This window comes from Cetorhinus maximus, chromosome 2 (genome assembly GCF_964194155.1).
Source record: "Cetorhinus maximus chromosome 2, sCetMax3.hap1.1, whole genome shotgun sequence".
Lineage (NCBI taxonomy): Eukaryota > Metazoa > Chordata > Chondrichthyes > Lamniformes > Cetorhinidae > Cetorhinus > Cetorhinus maximus.
The window spans coordinates 186,461,520-186,481,102 of record NC_135880.1 but is presented as its reverse complement, the minus strand read 5'-3'; the positions used below and the strand labels follow the sequence as shown (position 1 = coordinate 186,481,102).

Below are 19,583 nucleotides of genomic sequence, written 5' to 3'. Positions count from 1 at the left end.
TGCAATTAGTTCTTGCATTTCTATATTACAACAGTAACTCCACTTCATAAATATTTCATTGACAGCAAGTACTTTAGGATGTCCTAAGGTCATGAAAAGCAGTAAATAAATAAATACAATTTTTCTTTCAACCTGCACTTCCCAAATCTCCTGTTCTGAGATCTGTTTGATTGCTGCAGTTCTCCAATGCACTCCTTCCCACTGTAACTGGGTACAGTAATCTCTGCATGTAACAAGGAAGCATGCAAAACACATGCAGCCTTTCTCCTTGCAGTTCAATCAACTACTCTTATCAATTGTCTTATGCAAATATAAATTTTATTTTACCCTGGAGATCCCACACGAATCACATTAAAAACTCACCAAATCTGGGGACAGATCATCTTATTCCTTTTTAACCAATATCCCAGCTGGGAACTGATAGCATTAACTCATGCCAACTGGTGACCACACAAATGCCCGACCCAACTGCAGGGTAATTACATTTAAATCATCAATTCAGGAGTTCCTGTCACATCCCAATAAACAAATAGATGGAACTGTTTAAAGAACAATTCAAAATGTTCAACAAACATACATCCCATTAAAACAAAAAACTCAGACAGAAAGAGCCATGTGGTTTACGAGGAAAATTGGGGATTATGTTAGATTAAGAATTGTAATAACCCTGAGGACTGGGAGAGTTTTAGAAACCAGTGAAATAATAAAAAGGGATCAAATAGAACATGAGAGTAAACTAGTTAGAGGAAACAGGCTGTAAGATCTTTTACAAGTACATAAGGAGGAGAGGAGTAAAGTAAACATTGGTCCCTTAGAGACAGGAGAAATTATGAGGATTGAGGAAATGACAGACACATTGAACAAATATTTTGCATGTCTTTAAGACATAAACATACCAGAAATAGAAGATGACCAAGGGACTAAACTACTAAGAATCTAAAAAGCATGAGGAAATTAAGTTAATCATTAGTGGAGAAAAAGTATTGGAAGGCTGAAGGGACTAAAAACTGAAAAACCCCCAGGACCTGATGGCCGACATTCTAGGGTTCTAAAAGAGATAGCTGCAGAGATGGTGGATGCACTGGCTATGATTTTCCAAAATTCTGTAGATTCTAGAATGGTCCCAGGAATTGGAAGTTAGCAAGTGTAACTTATAGTCAAGAAAGGAGGGGGAGAAAAAACAAGACACCACAGGCCAGTTATCCTGACATCAATCGTTAGGAAAATGCTGGAATCTATCATTAAGGAAGTCTTAACAATGCACTTAGAAAATCATAGTACAATCAGACAAAGACAACATGGTTTCACAAAAGAGAAATCGGGTTTGACAAATTTGTCAGAGTTTTTTGAGGATATAATTAGTAGGACAGATAAAGGGGGATCAGTAGATGTAGTATACTTGGATTTCCAAAAGGCATTGAATAAGATGCCACGCAAAAGATTAATGTGCAAGATATGAGCTCATGAATCGAGTGTAATATATTGGCATGGATGGAGGAATGGTTAACAAACAGCAAGCAAAGATTAGGGATAAATGGGGCATTTACAAGTTGGCAGACTATAACTAGTGGAGTGCTGCAAGGATCAGTGCTGCAGCCTCAGCTATTTACAATCTATATTAATGACAGACGAAGAAACAGAGGAATGAATCCAAGTTTGTTACTGATACAAAGCTTGGTGCAAAGTAAGATGCGAGGAAGACACAAAGTGGCTACAAAGAGATACAGACAGATTAAGTAAATGGGCAACAAGGTGGCAGAAACATAGGAGGAGGTCATCTGGCCCCTCGAGCCTTCTCCGCCATTCAATATGATCATGGCTGATCCTCTAATGTAGGAAAACATGAGGCTATTTATGTTGGTAATAAGAATAAAAAAAGCAGAATATTTTTAAAAAGGCATGAAATTTATAAATGTTGATGTTCAGAGAGAATTGGGCGTACTTGTACAAGGAACACAAAGTTAGCATGTAGGTACAGCAAACAATTAGGAAGGCAAATGGTTATATTAGCCTTTCTTGCAAGGGGACTGGAACACAACAACAGAAGTCTTACTACAATTGTATAGGGCTTTGGTGAGACCATACCTGGGGTACTATGCAGTTTTTCATTTCTATAACTAAGGAAGACTGCACTGGAGGCAGTATAGGGAAAGTTGGTTCCTGAGGTTAGAGACTTCTCCTATGATGAAAGGTTGAGTAAATTGGGCTTATTCTCTCTGGGGTTTAGAAGAATGAGGGGTAGTTTCATTGAAACATAAGACTCTGAAGGGGTAAGTTCATTGAAACATTCAAGACTCTGAAGGGGCTTCACAGGGTGGACACAGAGGATGTTTCCCATGGCTGGGGAATTTAGAAGGGGTGCAGTCTCAGGACGAGGGGCCAATCATTTAGGATGAAGATGGAGAGAAATTTCTTCACTTAAGGGTTGTGAATCTTTGGAACTCTCTACCCCAGTTGGCTATGGATGCTGTTATCGTTGAGTATATTTAAGGCTGAGATAGACAGCTTTTGATCTCTCAGGGAGTCAAGGGGTGTGGGGAACGGGTGAGAAAATGGAGTTCAAGCCCAAGGTCAGCCATGATCCTCATGAATAGCGAAGCAGGTTCAAGGGGGCATATTTTCTATTTCTGATTCTATTTCTTCTGCTTTTCCATTCTCTTAATTATCTTACAAAATTCTAAGGCCATCTTTCTGGTGCCTTCTGTTCAAGTTTGTTCAGTCTTTTCCTTTAACTGGAGCCCCTAACACTGGGGTTATACTCATGTCTTTCTCTGCACTGCCTTTCTTTATTTCTTAGCTACAACTGGATGCTGTGCTCAAGGCGCCATCTGACTAGGGCCCTGCACAGGTTGGTGACTACATCCTATATGCTACTGAATAAGTCAATGGTTGTCTGTGCTGTCACTGTTTGTGAATATGGGCACCATGTTCTGCTCTTTCCATTCTACTAGCACATCCCTAATGTCTAGAAATCCTTTGTAATGATAGTTAATGCCTCACAAATCTCCCCCCTAGTCTCTCTCAGTGGTCTGGGATAACTACCATCCATGCCTGGGCAATTATTCAGTCTGAGCGAAGTTCTTATCTGGGATCTGTGAATTGTCTCACATCAGGAGAGTCCAGCAGTTAGTTAGTTTGATGTGCTATTGCGTTAATGGCCTGAATCTTCTGGTCGGCGTGTGGGGGTGGGCCCCGCTCGTCAACGCATAAAATGACGCACAGTGACGTCGGGCATGTGTCCTGACATCACTGCATGTCATTCAGATCTTCGGTTCGGCGGGCATGCACCGGAATCATTAAAGCCATTTAAATAGCAATTCTGAGGAATGAAGCCAGACAGGTGGCTGAGGTGATGGTGGGGTAGCATTTTAGTGATAGTGACCACAACATGGTACAGTTTAAGTTTGTTATGGACAAAGAAATAGACAAGTTGCAAAAAAATGTTTTGGATTGGGGGAGAGTGGATGTTAGTAAAATAAGGCAGGATCTGGCCAAGGTAGACTGGGAACAGCTACTTGTGGGAAAATCTACAGAGGAGCAGTGAGGGGGGTTCAAAAAGGAGATAGGTAGGGTACAGGCTCAACATGTTCCCTCTAGGGTGATAGGGAAGGTGTAACAAGCCCAGAGAACCATGAATGACCAGGGATATTCAGGTTACGATGAGAAGGAAAAGAGAGGCTTTTAGAAGGTACAAGGGAAGCAAATCAGCAGAGGCATTAGTGGAGTACAGACAGTGCAGGGTGGAGCTTAAGAAAGCAATTAGGAGAGCAAAGAGGAGATATGAGAAAGCTCTGGCTGGTAAAAGTAAGGAAAATCCCAAGATATTCTACAAGTATATCAATGGGAAGAGGATAACCAGGGAAAGAGTAGGGCCCATAAGGGACCAAGGGGGTAATCTATGGGTGGAGCCAGAGGACATCGTTAGAGTGTTGAATGAATACTTCACGTCAGTCTTCACCCAAGAGAATGAGGATGAAGGTATCGAACTTGGGGAGAAAGACTGCGATGTTCTTAAGCAAATTGATATAGGGAGTGACAAGGTATTGGAGGTGTTGGCAGGCTTAAAAGTGGACAAATCTCCAGGTCCGGATGATTTGTGTCCCAGACTGCTGAGGGAGGGAAGGGAGGAGATCGCAGGGGCTCTGACACAAATTTTTAATTCCTCTCTGGTCACAGGGGAGGTGCCAGAGGACTGGAGAACAGCTAATGTGGTTCCGCTATTTAAGAAGGGTTGTAGAGATAAGCCAGGGAACTACAGGCCAGTGAGTCTCACGTCAGTGGTAGGGAAACTATTGGAGAAATTTCTAAAGGAGAGGCAAGGTTTGATCAGGGATAGTCAGCATGGCTTTGTCAAAGGGAGGTCATGACTAACAAATTTGATTGAATTTTTTGAGGTGGTGACTAGGTGTGTAGATGAGGGTAGTGCAGTTGATGTAGTTTATATGGATTTCAGCATTAAATACTGGCCCAGTCAGCGAATCCTGTGAATGAATAAAAAAACTATGGCAGATGGAATTAAATTTGGGAAAGTGTGAGGGGTGTAGTGCAGATTCACCACAACTGGGGCTAAAAGGGTTAAGTTATGAGTGCAGAAACTTGGCTTTTATTCTCTTGTGTATAGAGGGTTAAGGGGTGTTCTATTTGAGGTGCTTAAGATGATCGGGTAGAGAGAAACTATTTTCTTTGTTGGGGGCATCCAGAACAAAGAAGCATAATCTTAAAATCAGAGTGAAGTGATTCAGGGGTGATGTTGAGAAGCACTTCATTATACAAACGGCAATGAAGTCTGGAACTCTCCCCAATAAAACTGTTGAGGCTGGGGTTAATCAAACAATTTAAAACTGACAGATTTTTGTTAGGCAAGAAGATTATGGAATAGGGAAGCAAGGCATGCAGATAGGATGGAGCTAAATACTGATCACCGATGATCTACTAAATGGCAGAACAGGCTCAAAAGGCTGAGTGGCATCCTCCTGTTCCTATGTTCCAAAATATTTTATAGCACCATTCAAAGAGCAGAAAGTTACCCTGCTGTCCTGGCCAACATTCTTCGCTCATCCAAAACCATCAAAAGCAGATGAACTAGTGATTCATTTGTGGATAATATGACTGCTTCAGTTACCTCTAAAACAACAGTGGTCACACTTCAAAAATAGTGCACTGGCAATAAAGGTCTTCTAGATTTCTGAGACATGAAACACACTAAATAAATGCTGAGGTGTGAAGGGGCAGCTATCTAAATGAGCCAATGCCCTCAGGAGAAATGGGTAGGAGAGACAAACAAAATGTTTCCCAAATTAATTGAAATTATTTTTATAAACTTTAAATCAATGGTTAAGTGTCCTCCTCCATACTTTTCCTGTTAGGAAGCATACAACCCATGGACAACAGATTTCAAATCCAATCTACTTACATTGATTCTGCTAAACTCCCCTCATTACAGTTCTGTAAATTTCTGTCAGTGTTTGAGTGACTTGTGCACAATTGATTCCAGAAACCTAGAAACTCTGGCTGACTTAAGTACTCTGAACAGAACAATCTCAGCATAGCAGGAATTAAATTTTGAGTTAGCAGATTATAAAACTAGTGTGTTGACTTCATATGTGGGAAAGGGAGGGGGCACAGACTAATGACAAGATGAAGCATGATTGGGTCTGTGTTTGTCTGAACTACAACAATCACTTACAGTAGTTGCGAAAGGTCCCCCAAGTGCTAGGAAGGTATGTATGCTGTACAGAAGCTGTTGGTTGCTGCTGTAAGACCTGGTTTTGTGTTGATGTTCCACCCTGTATCTGAGTAGGGCTGAGTTCTTGTTGCTGCTGCGATGAAGGGCTCAGTGGCTGACCTCCGCCAGTCTACAATCAAACACATATTCCAAAGAGCATGAGAAAATCAGTTAATAAACAAATATTGCTACAAAATCTAAATCAGTAAAATGCTCCCTCTGTTACTGTTTCATTTGTTGTTAGATTACTGGACCCCAGTAGGCTCTGTGATACAGGCTGGAGGAAACTCTTTGCACCATACAGATTAACAAAATGTACAATATTGAAACATACTGCTCCATCTTTTTTTTCAGCCCCAAGGACCAACGGGTCCTTCTCTTGTGCAATTCTCAGCTATCTGCTCCCTTGGACAGAGATCCTCTAGCATTGAAAGTCTTCAACTTTCTTCACCACTGGAGTGAGCCAACTCCTGGTCACATTTCTGGGCAGACAATTACTTGGAGGATGTCATGACATCATGACATTGGTCATCAGAAAAGTTCCCCATGTGCTCAGGTTCTATATGAGGCAAGTCCCCAAGGTTTCACTTGGTTATTTCTTCAGGCAAGAACAGCCAAACAATGAAAGACTCTTCAAAGATTGTGGGGAAGGTGAAGGAGGAGCAATGCATTTAGGATATTCACTTTGAAGAAAAACAACTGTCTTGCCTTCTCATTCAGTTTGCTTCCTCAATACCCGATTGGAGGCCAGCAAGTCATGTTGAACGAGGCAGCAGACAGAAGTTTCCATGGAGAAAAACGTCCAAAAGAAATGCCTCTGACTAAATCTAGGTAACAGTTTCAGGAAAGACATTCTAGTTACTGCCATCAGATACCAGGATAGAGGCTGGTTCTGAAAGATTGAACTTCAGGGCTGCAGATCATAATCTAGGCTGACACTTTGCTGCTGCACTGTTGGAGGTGCTATCTTTCAGTACAAGATGTTCAAACAACCCTCATCAGGACGCAAAAGATTTCACAGCACTATTCGAAGAAGAACGACAGGTTTTCCCAGCGACTTTCATCCATTAAACCAGGCTAACTGATGATTCATTTCATGACAATCGTGAATCCTTGATGTACTTACATTGAGTGCTGTGTTTGGCTGCATAATAACACTTCAATAATATCGGTCTGTGAAGTGCTTTGGGGAATCCCAAGGACTTGAAAAATGCTATAGAAATGCAGTGTTTTGCATCAACTCTAAGTAAGGCTTTGCATATCTGACACAAAGCTCCTAGAATGTGGCATTTCATGCTCTCTGAGCAGATCCAGAATGTGGAGGTCTTATGTCCAGATCCAGGTAAATGTACTAATGATCCACCCTGACATATGTCACAAAGACAGGCAAGACATTTTATAAATACCCCATGGGACAAAGGAAGGATAAAACTGAATCTATGAAAATTAAATCCAAGGTACCTACAATGGCTTAACCAAGTGGAGTTGTAAAATAAAGAAAATAGAATTTGCATTTAGCCAGCACCTTATCACACCCTGAGGATGTCCCAAGGTGTTGGATTACTTTTGAAGTGCATTTGCTGTTATTTAGGAGAACGTGGGCTATAATGGCTTGCTCCTGACATGAAGGATGCACTGTTGGCACCATTGGTAAAGCTGGACAGACAACACACATGCTCTTGTTAATGAAATCACTGTGGGCATTTACTGTGCCCACTTGGAAAAGACAGGTGAGCATTTACTGCACAAAGCATGTTCAGAGCCATATTGCTTCAAGATCCAGATCAACAGAGGGAGCAAAAATTCTTGAGTAAATTAAACGAGGTGTCAAATTTTACAATTTGAGATCATGTGCCAAGGGAGCAAACTGAAAGCTTAAGGGCAAGGCTTGACTTATAACGAACATGAGGTCAGGAAGAGGTCAGAAGAGACAATATCACAAAGCCTGATGTCTCAGGGATGGGGTCTGGGGTGAGTTTGCTCCAGTAGCGTGTGGAGGGTAAATTGTAGAACAATAAATCCTGCCCTGTCTCAACATTCTCAAGATAAAAGCAAAAAACTACGGATGCTGGAAATCCGAAACAAAAACAAAAATACCTGGAAAAACTTAGCAGGTCTTACAGCATCTGCGGAGGGGAATACAGTTAACGTTTCGAGTCAGTATGACTTTTCACCAGAACAGTTCTGATGAAGAGTCATATGGACTCGAAACGTTAACTGTATTTCTCTCCGCAGATGCTGTCAGACCTGCTGAGTTTTTCCAGGTATTTTTGTTTTTGTTCAACATTCTCAACTTGGCCTGCAGGAAATCTGTTGTGCACTATCCCAATAAGTGTTACCTGGGAACCAGTGGGGGCCATGGCACTGGACTGATCCGACACTTGGACATGCTGGACCTGAACGGAGTGCTGTGCAAAGGCATGAGGATCATGCAGCTGGCTGACATCCACGGTAGAATGCTGATTCTGTTGTGGGGAGGAGGCCTGAAATGAAATGAACACAGCAGATGGAATAACAATTTCACAGCCATAACAGCAACATTACCTCATGTCATGACAATACTGACAATTCACAACCTAAAACAAGCACCATAATTTTTCCACTTTTATCCTGAATGCACCAACTCTGCCTGAATGCAGGTGGAAAGATGTTGGGCCAACCAAATGGGGTGAGGGGGGAGGGTGGGTATTTGACCAGAGAAGAGCCCAATTCTGACTCCCAGCCTTTCAGTATGTTCACTGGATAGGAAGCATAAACAGCAGCCGTGGCAGATACACCCATCCAACCAGAGGCTCTGAAACTGACTGTAACAAGCATACTGACACGAGCCAGCTAACTTCACCCAGGCCACGAACAGAAGCTGTTTACAGGATAAACTCTCTGAACCATCAGGGCAGGCACAAGAAAATTGTTTAAATCATTCACCAATTATTAAATGTAGAAGATCAACCACAATCTTACTGAAATAGAGCAGCAGGCTCGAGGGGCTGAGTGGTCTGCTCCTGCTCTTATTCCTTTTATGTTTCCCTGATAAATTTTTCATCTTAAAACAACCCCAACTGAAGACGAGTTTATGGAAGAAATCTATAGTAGTCGCTGCATTCTCTTTACCACCTTTTGCTGGTGTAAAGCCCTTCATTCCACAGGTTTCAGCAAACAAGAAAAATAAAAGCATTGAAGAATTTGAGGAAAATTGGTGAACAAACTTACAGGAGGCTCACCAGATCCCAGCTTCAACTGATTCCAATATACAGCTCCAGGCAGTAGCACCAGTCTTTGGTTGAGAAACCAAAAGCTGCAAAGCTCTGGATCACAGCTCGTCAGCATAGAAAGGGGCCAAATGGCAGTTAGGTGTAGCCCCTTTCTCATCAGAAGCACAGTCAAGGTCCCTCCGCTGTGGGGAGAGAGAGACGGTGCCAGCTTGCCCTGCTAATTTAAAACAGCACTGATACCAACCTGTCTTCTCAGCTATAGCCTTAACGTAAAAGGAATAAACCAATGCTAGACACTTGCAGAAACCCATCCTGACAAATAGTTTCTTAGTAAGATATTGAGAAATTCATACTGGTAAAGTAAGGTTGCCATGAAGTGGAGTACACGCTCTGTCCCCATTGGGATACACTTCACTCAAATCCAGAGCGCTTAAATTTTCAACAGTAAAAGCCACACATGAACAATACAAAACCAACAGACAGGAAAAGGCCAGCTGGTCTACCTAGTCTGTTATGATCCCTTGTGCATCATGTAAAGAGACTCCCTATTCCCCAGGAGCCATGTAGTCTCCTGGGACAGGGGTTAAGTAAAATAACAAAGCCAAGGCCAATAAAGGAATAAATACTGGAAAATGCCTCTCTGATCCCTTCAGGCAATCAAAACTAGACCAGGAGACCACATTGACCTTGACTTATATCATTTGGTACCTGTGATGCAATATGGGACAGGAACTGGTCCAGCTCTCTCTTGAAAGGTGCACAGTAAATAAATACTCACCTCATACGCCAGTAAGTGTTCCACTATTCTCTGGGACAAACACACTTAACCTATTTCTTTCCTTGCATAATTTATTCACACAAACCCCAATCCTCGACAAACTAATGATATTAATAATGTCAGTGCGCACATAGTCTAATCCCTTCATTATTTTACGGACCTCATGTTGCCCGAGTCTATGCTTCCCAAAGTCTTCATGTCTCTCTGGGTAGCTAAGATGCTTCAAACTGGGAGTCATTCTTGTGAGTCTTCTATGAACTTTTCCAATATCCCGTAACATGTGAGGGAACCAGGAAGGACATAGGCCTAACCAAAGTCTTATATATGAAGGGCAAAATGGCGTATTTTATTTTGGAATGAAGAGCCCTATGAATGCAAACCAGTAAGTAATTAGCCATGGTCCACAAAGGACCATTGGCATCTCTCTCTGTGACAGAAAGAGAAACAATTGGTTATATAGCTCGAGGCACCATTCTGCAAGCATGGGGAAAGCAAGGAGGCCGTCTTCTATGAACTACCACAGCCTATACAAGGATTGAACCCACACTGTTGGCGTCATTCTGCATCACACTCTAGATATATAGCCAACTGAGCTAACTGGCCCCCCCACTCCAATCCAGAACCCAAATGTCTATAGACAGCTCATTAGGGTAGAACTCTGCTGCCCTACCATTAGCTTGTCTAATCAGGATCACATTCCCCATTAAGCTATTAGCTTGCAAGTATATCTGCAGCTGATGAGGACCATCCCCAGCTCACAGTGAAGGATCTTCCCATCTGCATTCCATTAATGAGCCTGGCACATCAATGAGGAGCCACTTCAAAAAAGATCCTTCTCCTGGCTGGTCAGTCATGAGCAAAAATACTGAAAGAACCTTAAACCCATATACTAGAAGCACACCGAGGATTTGTCTGAATTCTCAACTATTTAGAATAATTCCATTATTGAAATTGCTGAGATTCAGGGAGCTGAGTTCCCACAGAGGTCACAGGTTTGGCAACATGACACTGGATTTGTATGAACCCACACCACTGCATTCACTTCCCTGACTCTTGCTCATCTATTCTCATGTCAGCAAATTGACTGACTATCCAGAAAGAGAAATTGTTTTAAGAGTCGCTAAGCAGTAGCCTAGTGTGAGTTGTGTTCTTACTGGACGAGAGAGGCAGTGGGTTCAGGGTTCAGTTGCTCAGACACTGGCAATTTCAGCATATGTAAGACTGACTGAGGGTTGAAAACCAAGGATCACTGCAGACTAAAGAATTTCCATTCAGCAAATCAAGACTCTTCACAATGTTCCCTTGCTGCTGAACTTTAAACAGACATCACAACTTTGAAGTTATTTAATTAGCTCAGCTTCAGAGCAAGGAAACCAGCTTCATTCTGAAATCTAATCCTGATTATATCCATAAAGATGATCTCTCCCCTAACACTTCCATCAAAACCCATTCCTCCAGTACCATAACTTTTCTGCTGAAGCCCATTTCACTAGTACCACCTCTCCCATCGAAGCCCTCTTTCCAATATCAGCTCTCCCACTGAAACCCAACACACCCATTAAAACTAATCTCTTCAGTACTCCAACTCACCTAATTAAAGTCCGCCCCCATTTCCCTAACTGTCCCATTGAGATCCATCCTACATGATCCTCCGGTCCAACTGAACAGGAGGAACAATGTCTCATTTACAAAGCCTCGTTTGTCAAAGCATTTTATAGCCAATTAAATACTTTTGAAGTATAGTCACTTTTATGATGCAGAAAACAAGGTGCACAGCAAGCTCCCATAAATAGTAATGTGATGACCAGATAATCTGTTTTTAGTGATGTTGATTGAAGGATAAATATTAGAAAAACTTTCCTGCTTCACTTTTGAATTGTGAAATGGGATCTTTCATGTCCATTGGAGGGGCCAGATGGGGCCTTAGTTTAACATCTCAGCTGGAGTATTGTGTCCAGTTCTGGGTGCCGCACCATAGGAAGGATGTGATAGCATTGGAGAGAGCGGAAAAGATTCGCGAGGATGGTTTCAGGGATGAGGAACTTCAGTTATGAGGACAGATTGGAGAAGCTGGGACAGAGAAGAATGGGAAGAGATTTGATCCAAAATCATGAGGGGTCTGGGCAGGGTAGATAGGGAGAAACTGTTCCCACTTGTGAAACGATCGAGAACAAGAAGGCACAAATTTAAAGTAACTGATAAAAGCAGCAGAAGTGACATGAGGAGGAACTTTTTCAAGCATGGAGTGGTTAAGGTCTGGAATGCACTGCCTGATAGTGTGGTGGAAATAGGTTCAATTGAAGCATTCAAAAGGGAATTAGACTGTTATCTGAAAAGGAAGAATTTGCAAAGTTACAAGGAGAAGGCTGCAGAATGGCACAAGGTGCAGGAGAGCTGGTGCAGACACAATGGGCCAAATGGTTTCCTTGTGTACTGTGATTTCTGTGATTTTACCCAAAAGTCTATATCTCTGATGGTGTCAGCCTAAAACTTGGTACTCAAATGTCTTGAGTGGGATTTGAGCCCATAACCTTCTGGCTCAGAGGCAAGAGTGCTACCAATTGAGATACAGCTGACCCCCAATTCATAAACTAGTCAAAAGTCTAATCCATGTCCACCATCTGTCCACCTCCTCCCTGTACCTTTCACAAACGGCAATTTATTTGGCATGTCATGGTCTGTGTTCTCATTACAATAAAATTCCACATCCTTTCCATCTTTCATTGGCTCTCTGCCCCAGGGAGTGGACCTCATGATCCTTGTCCATGCATCAACATGGCTTTATCTCTCCTCCCTCAGCAATTTCCTTGAACTGTACATTCCTACAAACAACTTCAACCCCGACAAAACTGGCAAGCTTCCTGTTGCCTACTTCATCCATTTGAGGTCATTCCAAAGATTCTTCTTTCTGTAACTCCCTCCCTTGATCAATCCACATTTCTACCTCCCTCTTTGCTTTCAAAATTATTCTTTTCATAGGCCTATCAGTTTAATATTTGTTGTGGGGAAGTTCCTAGAATCTGTTATTTGGGACAGAGTGACTGAGCGTTTGGACAAACATGATCAGTGAAAACAGCATTGATTTGTAAAAGTTAGGTCATGTCAGACAAACCTAGTTGACGTTTGTGAGGGGGTAACTAACGTGGTAGATAGGGGAGTGTCTATTGAAGCGGGACAGTTAGGATTGGGGATTAAAATATACAGTATATACATTAATAACCTTAAATTGGATTCAAGGGGCATGATGGGACACTCGACAATGAGGGTTCTGGAGATGAACAATAGTAGCTGTTCACAGCCTGTGTAAACATAAAGGAGATAAAGAAAATTCAATTCCAGACAGAGTGGGGAGGCCCAAGCCGAGACACAAGATAATATCTACTTTTCATGTCTTGTCTAGCTCACTGATTAGGTCAAAGAAACTCACCCAATGATGTATGTAATAGAATAATCAGTGATTAGTGGCTGTCCAGAAGATCTAGCAGTAATGTTGGGAAGTAAGAATTATAAAAATGTGTTGCAAACTGAATTTTTGAGTAATTTCCCTTGGGTGACTCAGGAACTTCTCCCTTGCATGTCCGAGTAAAGATTTTTACTTGCTTGAACCTCTCAGACTCCAGAGCAGCTGTTTTTTCTCAAAAACACTATGCATGTTAATTATATAGACTTCTAAAAAGTATTCAATAAGATTCCATGTAGAGACTACTAACAACACTGAGTTCATGGGTTGAAGGCAACAACTGACATAAATCAAGAATTGGTTAGAAGGAGACAATGGCCCAGATCTTCCAGTCAGCGGTGAAGTCCAGGTGCACACACCCTTTTTCTGTTGAAGGTATAAAGTCTTCCAATCCCAGCTGCAGTTGCAAAGTGACATTTTGAGATTAAGTGAGTGGACAAAACTGTGCCAGATGAGACTTTAATGTGAAGTGCAAGATTTTCTATTTTCGTGCAAGGGATGTGGGAGTCACTGGTAAGATCAGCATTTGTTGCCATCCCTAATTGCCCTTGAGCTGAGTGGCTTGCTCAGCCATTTCAGGGGGCAGTTAAGAGTCAACCACATTGCTGTGGGTCTGGAGTCACATGTAGGTCAGACTGGGTAAGGACAGCAGATTTCCTTCCCGAAAGGACATTAGTGAACCAGATGGGTTTTTATGATAATTGACAATGGTTTCATGGTCATCATTACTGAGACCGGTTTCCAATCCAGATTTTATTAATTGAATTTAAATTCCACCAGCCGCCATGGTGGGATTTGAACCTATGTCTCCAGAGTTTTAGCCTGGGTCTCTGGATTACTAGTCCAGTGACATTACCACAACACCACCACCTGTCCTGAAGTTATCCAAATTGTACCTAAGAAAGGTGAATCGGGGTATTTTCAAATTATGTCATAGTTACATTGGAAGAGCTCATTTAGAGTTCAGTTCTGGGTACCACATCTCTGGGGGGATAAATTGGCCTTGGAAGGTTATATTGGAGGGAGCAGAGTGCAAATTCTCATATTAATATCAGAGCTAAAATGGTTAAATTAGATATTGCAAAGACTTGGCTTGTACTTGCTTGAGTATAGAAGATTAAGGAGTATTTAGGATGAATTATGAGATTAATAGGATATAGAGAGAGAAACTATTTCCTCCAGTGGAAGCGTCTGGAACAAGGAAGCATAACATTAAAATTAGAACCAGGTCATTCAGGGGTGATGTCAAGAAGCACTTCTTCACACAAAGAACAGTGGAAACCTGGAACTAAATTACCCAAAAAGTGAATGAGGCTGGGGTTAATAAAAACTGAGACTGATAGACGTTTGTCAGCATGAATATTAAATGTTACAGGACTAAGGTGGGTGGTCGCATTAAAATACAGATCAGCCATGACCATCCATTGTTTTATCTCTACCTTTTAGCCTATTTCGATCCCTTCCCCCGCCCCACCCCCACTAGGGCTATCTGCACCTTGCTCGTCCTTTCTACCCTTAATGTCACCTTTTATCACATTCCTTAGATAATATCACCACCTTCAACACCTCTTTGTCCCTTTGTCTATGACATCTTTTGGTTATCTCCACCTATCACTGGCCCTTTATCCAGCTCTACCTGTCCCAGCCCCCACCTTAAACCAGTTTATATTTCACTCTTTTCTATTTTTCTTTAGTTCTGTTTAAGAGTCATACAGACTCGAAACGTTAACTGTGCTCCTCTCTGCAGACACTGTCAGACCTGCTGAGTTTTTCCAGGTATTGTTGTTTTTGTTTCAGCCATGACCTGATTAAGTAGTGGAACAGGCTCAAGGGTCGAAAGGCTGAATGGTCTACTCCTGTTCCTAGATTCCTTCATTTCACTGTGCTTTCAGTCCTGCCCACCAAGTTTTCCACACCCTTAGCTTCTGCTTAGTATTTATCATCTATCCTCTGCCTCTCTGTACTTCTGTGTTAAAGACTGGTCTTCCTGTTAATTTTGTGCATACACATATCACCCACCTGTGCCACCTGCACAACCTGGAGTTGGATGTGCTGAGGCTGCTGTCCCTGAACTGGTTGGATGTGCTGAGAGACAGGAATGTACTGCACGCGCTGATAATCTCCTTGAGGTGGGCGGTAATCTGTCGTCAGCGTCTGCGACAGCTCGCTCATTGCCTGAGTGAGCAGATCAGTTGCCTGTGAGAAAGAGAAAATGAAATTAGTCTTGTTGTGAAAATGTCTAATTTCATGATTCATCTTTTATGAATGTAACTTTTAGTTTTGGGGAAATCAAATTAAATTCCAACTCTAATTCAGAAGTTGCCAAATCCCCCAAGGTATTTAGGCATCAAAGGTCTTTCCATGTGTACATAAAAGGTCAGAGTTAGAAGGGTGAGAGCCATAAAATAGCAGATGGACCTGTTGAACTGGGGACCTGAAGACAGCAAGTGTGAGGAGAACTGCCTTGTCTTTGTTAGAGGTGTGAATTATCCATGTAATTCCCCAAATCAAAGAAAGGTTGAAAAGCAACTGGTACACTAGAGAAGTTCTTAAAGTATCCATATACTTTGGGGGATAGTGGATGACTGGTTTGAATCTCTATCTGGGACATCCAGGGGTGCAACATTGCCATGAGGATAGGTTCCAGGGTTCATCTGTGTTTTATCACAGTCACAGGCAGAGAGAGAAAAAGGTCATCAGCAGTGGATGCTTGGAAGCAGCTGAGACCAGTAGCAATAAGGGTGCTTTTTCATTTTGGACTCACTGACCAAGAAAGCAGTGAGCCCCCATGCTCAAGCTGGGGTGTCCACGACCATGAGAGAATTGAAGGGGCGCCTGGCCGAATGCAAGTGCAAGGGCCCCAAGAAATCTCATGCCTTGGATAATAGCAGGAATGCTGAGGACAATCAAAGTAAATTCCCAAGAGCTGTCATACACCTTGGTTTGGTCTCAGGAGAAGTGAAGGAACCCTCAAGATCCTGTAACGTTTAGGGGAATTCTTGGGTGGAATTAAAAATGGAACGGGAAGTGGTCTGTTGAGATTTTTGGGTTGGGTTTAAAAATCGAAGTGTTTACAAAAGATATATTGTGTCATATATCATGCATGAATCGCTGAAAGCAGGTATGCAGGTACAGCAGGTAATAAGGAAGGCAAATGGAATTTTGGCATTTATTGCTAAAGGAATAGAGTATAAAAATAGGGAAGGGTTGTTGCAACTATACAAAGCATTGGTGAGACCGCACCTGGAGTACTGTGCACAGTTTTGGTCCCCTTACTTGAGGAAGGATGTAGTTGCATTGGAGGTGGTTCAGAGGAGGTTCACTAGATTGATTCCAGAGATTGTCTTATGAGGCGAGATTGAGCAGTTTAGGCCTATACTCACTAGAGTTTAGAAGGATGAGGGGAGATCTAATTGAGGTATATAAGACGCTAAAGGGGCTAGACAAAGTAGATGTGGAGCGGATGTTTCCCCTTCAGGGGCATTCTAGAACGAGAGGCCATAGTTTTAGGCTAAGAGGTGGTAGATTTAGATCAGAGATGAGGAGGAATTACTTTTCTCAAAGGGTTGTGAATCTGTGGAATTCACTACCTCAGAGTGCAGCGGATGCCGGGACGCTGATTAAACTTAAGGAGGAGATAGACAGATTTTTAATTAGTAACGGGTTAAAAGGTTATAGGGAGAGGGCGGGAAATTGGAGTTGAGGCCGAAATGAGATCAGCCATGATGTAATGAATGGCGGGGCAGGCTCGAGGGGTTGAATTGCCCACTCCTGCTCCTAGTTCTTGTGTTGTGTGTTCTTAAATTAGTAGTACTTGTTTTGTTTAATCCTTGTATCATAAAAGTTTTTTTTTAAAAACGTGAAATCTTTGGCTTAATTCTTTCAATTAATAACTGACAGTTTAAATTTCTTTTTAAAAGTTAACAGTCTCACAAGATCATAACAGTCTTTACAACATTTATAAACATCACCCACCTGTACTGAACATGAGCAAAAGCAAAACAAAAACAGAATTACCTGGAAAAACTCAGCAGGTCTGGCAGCATCGGTGGAGAAGAAATCAGTTGACGTTTCGAGTCCTCACGACCCTTCGGCAGAAGTTCTGCCGAAGGGTCGTGAGGACTCGAAACGTCAACTGATTTCTTCTCCACCGATGCTGCCAGACCTGCTGAGTTTTTCCAGGTAATTCTGTTTTTGTTTTGGATTTCCAGCATCCGCAGTAGCTTTTAGCTTTTTGTTTTTATCTCATGAGCAAAAGCAAACTGTTGTACTGAGTGTGCGCTGTGACCCACAGCTGTTCTGACTTTATGTGGTAGGTAATCCACAGTTAGTTGTACTGAATATGAACAGCATTGTCAGGTTTTGCCAATCTCAGTGAGTAAGCAGCCTTAACAAGCTACTGAATTCAATCTCATTTTCTCCACAGCTGCTAATGAAAAGCATCTCCAGCATATAGAATTTCCCTCAATGACATCTACTGGGCTATTGTTCTTCAAGCAGTTTCCAAGTGGAGAGGGGATTCCACAGACAGTGCTGTCAAGCACCCAGATGGTGGGAATGAGAACAACTAAACCTGATCCTGTCTTCACCTGATAGCTACACAAGCACGCTTGCTCAGAGTGATAGTGATCAGGAATGGGACCCCTGACAGATGTTTTAACTATCCTTTAGTTCAGAGCAATGAGACTAATTGGAGCCCCTCTGCTGACTATAGGACTTTCTAACCTGAATGGTCATGCCTTTGACTGATGGTCTGTGGGTGCAGTCTTGGATTTTAGCCCAGCCAGGACCTGGCAATGCAGCTGATAAATTAAATTTGTTCTTAATGGCTTGGATTAACCTCCAGCTGAAAGTTTAGTAAGATGGCTGAGGCACTTGTCCCACTCAATGCCTCACCAGTTTCTGAAGGGCGTTGCTTCCTTCAGGAGATTACAACAGGTTGGACTTGCAAATGGTACCAAGTCCAGATAGGATGGGACTGCACAATAGCTTCTAATTTCTAAAGATGCTTCTAACTGACAGTGAGAATTCCAGCTAATGCCATTTTCCCTCAGAGGGAATGAGCTAACTGTCTTGCTCTCTTTCTATTTGTCTGTGTGCCCCTCCCACTCTGCCTTTGCACTCCTGTCTGTTCCCACCTCTCCCTGCCCTGCCCTGCCTCTGCCTCTTTCTCTCTGACAGACTAGCAGACTTGCTGTGAATTCCCTGGTTGTCCCAGATTAGTAGTTAAGAACTCATGTCTTGTCCTCACCACAATTGTGTCTCCAGTAGAGCCATCTGTGTTCACAACAGTCGGTGCTGCACTGATAACAGTGGCCACAATCGGTGTTTGTGCAGGAAGTGTCTGCAGTGCATTTGGATTCTCTTGCAGAACATCTGTATGTTTTTTGCGGATATGTTGCACCATTTTTGCCTGGAAACACGACAAATGCAGTTATTTAGAACAGAAATCATCATAGTCCTTTCACTATCATCACCTTTCACACACTGCAAATGTAATCTGCTCCTGTGCAGACAGAGGTGCACAGATATACCTACAATGGCTCATGCCCCCACACTTGGAGCAATCCTGTAAACCCCATAGCTCCTGCACATTTGCAGTGCCAATGTTATGCTTTCTTGCGCAGACATTTGAGACATTAAATCTTGGTGCTACCTGAGAGCACAGCTGGATAGAAAAAAAAAATTCCCACGACACTATCTGGAGAGAGAGAGAGTTCTCCTGAGCATCCCTCAACCAAAATCACTAAAATAGACTGACTTCATTAAAACTGACTACATTCAAAAGCAAATTTTGGACTTGAACACTCTGAAGATGTGAAAAGCAATCTACAAATGCAAGTTCCTTCTTTGTTTTGGAGGTATACATAGAAACAAGGAGCAGCAGTAGGCCATCTGACCCTTCGAGCCTGCTCCAACATTCATTATGACCATGGCTGATCATCCAACTCAATTGCCTGCTCCCGCTTTCTCCCCATATCCTTTGATCTAAGAGCTATATGTAACTCCTTCTTGAAAGCATACAATGTTTTGGCCTCAACTACTCTCTGTGGCAGCGAATTCCACAGGCTCACCACTCTCTGGGAGAAGAAATTTCTCCTCATCTCAGTCTTAAATGGTCTACCCGTATCCTCAGACTGTGACCCCTGGTTCTGGACTCCCCCACCATCAGGAACATCCTTCCTGCATCTACCCTGTCTGGTCCTGTTAGAATTTTATCGGTTTCTATGAGATCCCCCCTCATTCTTCTGAACTCCAGTGAATATAATCCTAACCGACTCAATCTCTCCTCATATGTCAGTCTCGCCATCCCAGGAATCAGTCTGGTAAACCTTTGCTGCACTCCCTCTATAGCAAGAACATCCTTCCTCAGATAAGGAGACCAAAACTGCTCACAGTATTCCAAGT

The 19,583-nt window shown here is 42.4% G+C and overlaps 1 protein-coding gene across 2 annotated transcripts in view; it reads right to left on the bottom strand.

Annotated features, from left to right (window-relative positions):
• prdm10 (PR domain containing 10) overlaps positions 1-19,583 on the bottom strand; it is a 200,775-nt gene that overhangs the window by 7,573 nt on the left and 173,619 nt on the right. For both annotated transcript variants that reach the window (XM_078530687.1, XM_078530696.1), the window contains 4 exons: positions 18,427-18,588; positions 15,195-15,371; positions 8,065-8,208; positions 5,687-5,855 (listed from right to left, as the gene is read on the bottom strand). In XM_078530687.1, the coding sequence (XP_078386813.1) occupies positions 5,687-5,855; positions 8,065-8,208; positions 15,195-15,371; positions 18,427-18,588 (652 nt within the window). The remainder of the gene's footprint in view (positions 1-5,686; positions 5,856-8,064; positions 8,209-15,194; positions 15,372-18,426; positions 18,589-19,583) is intronic.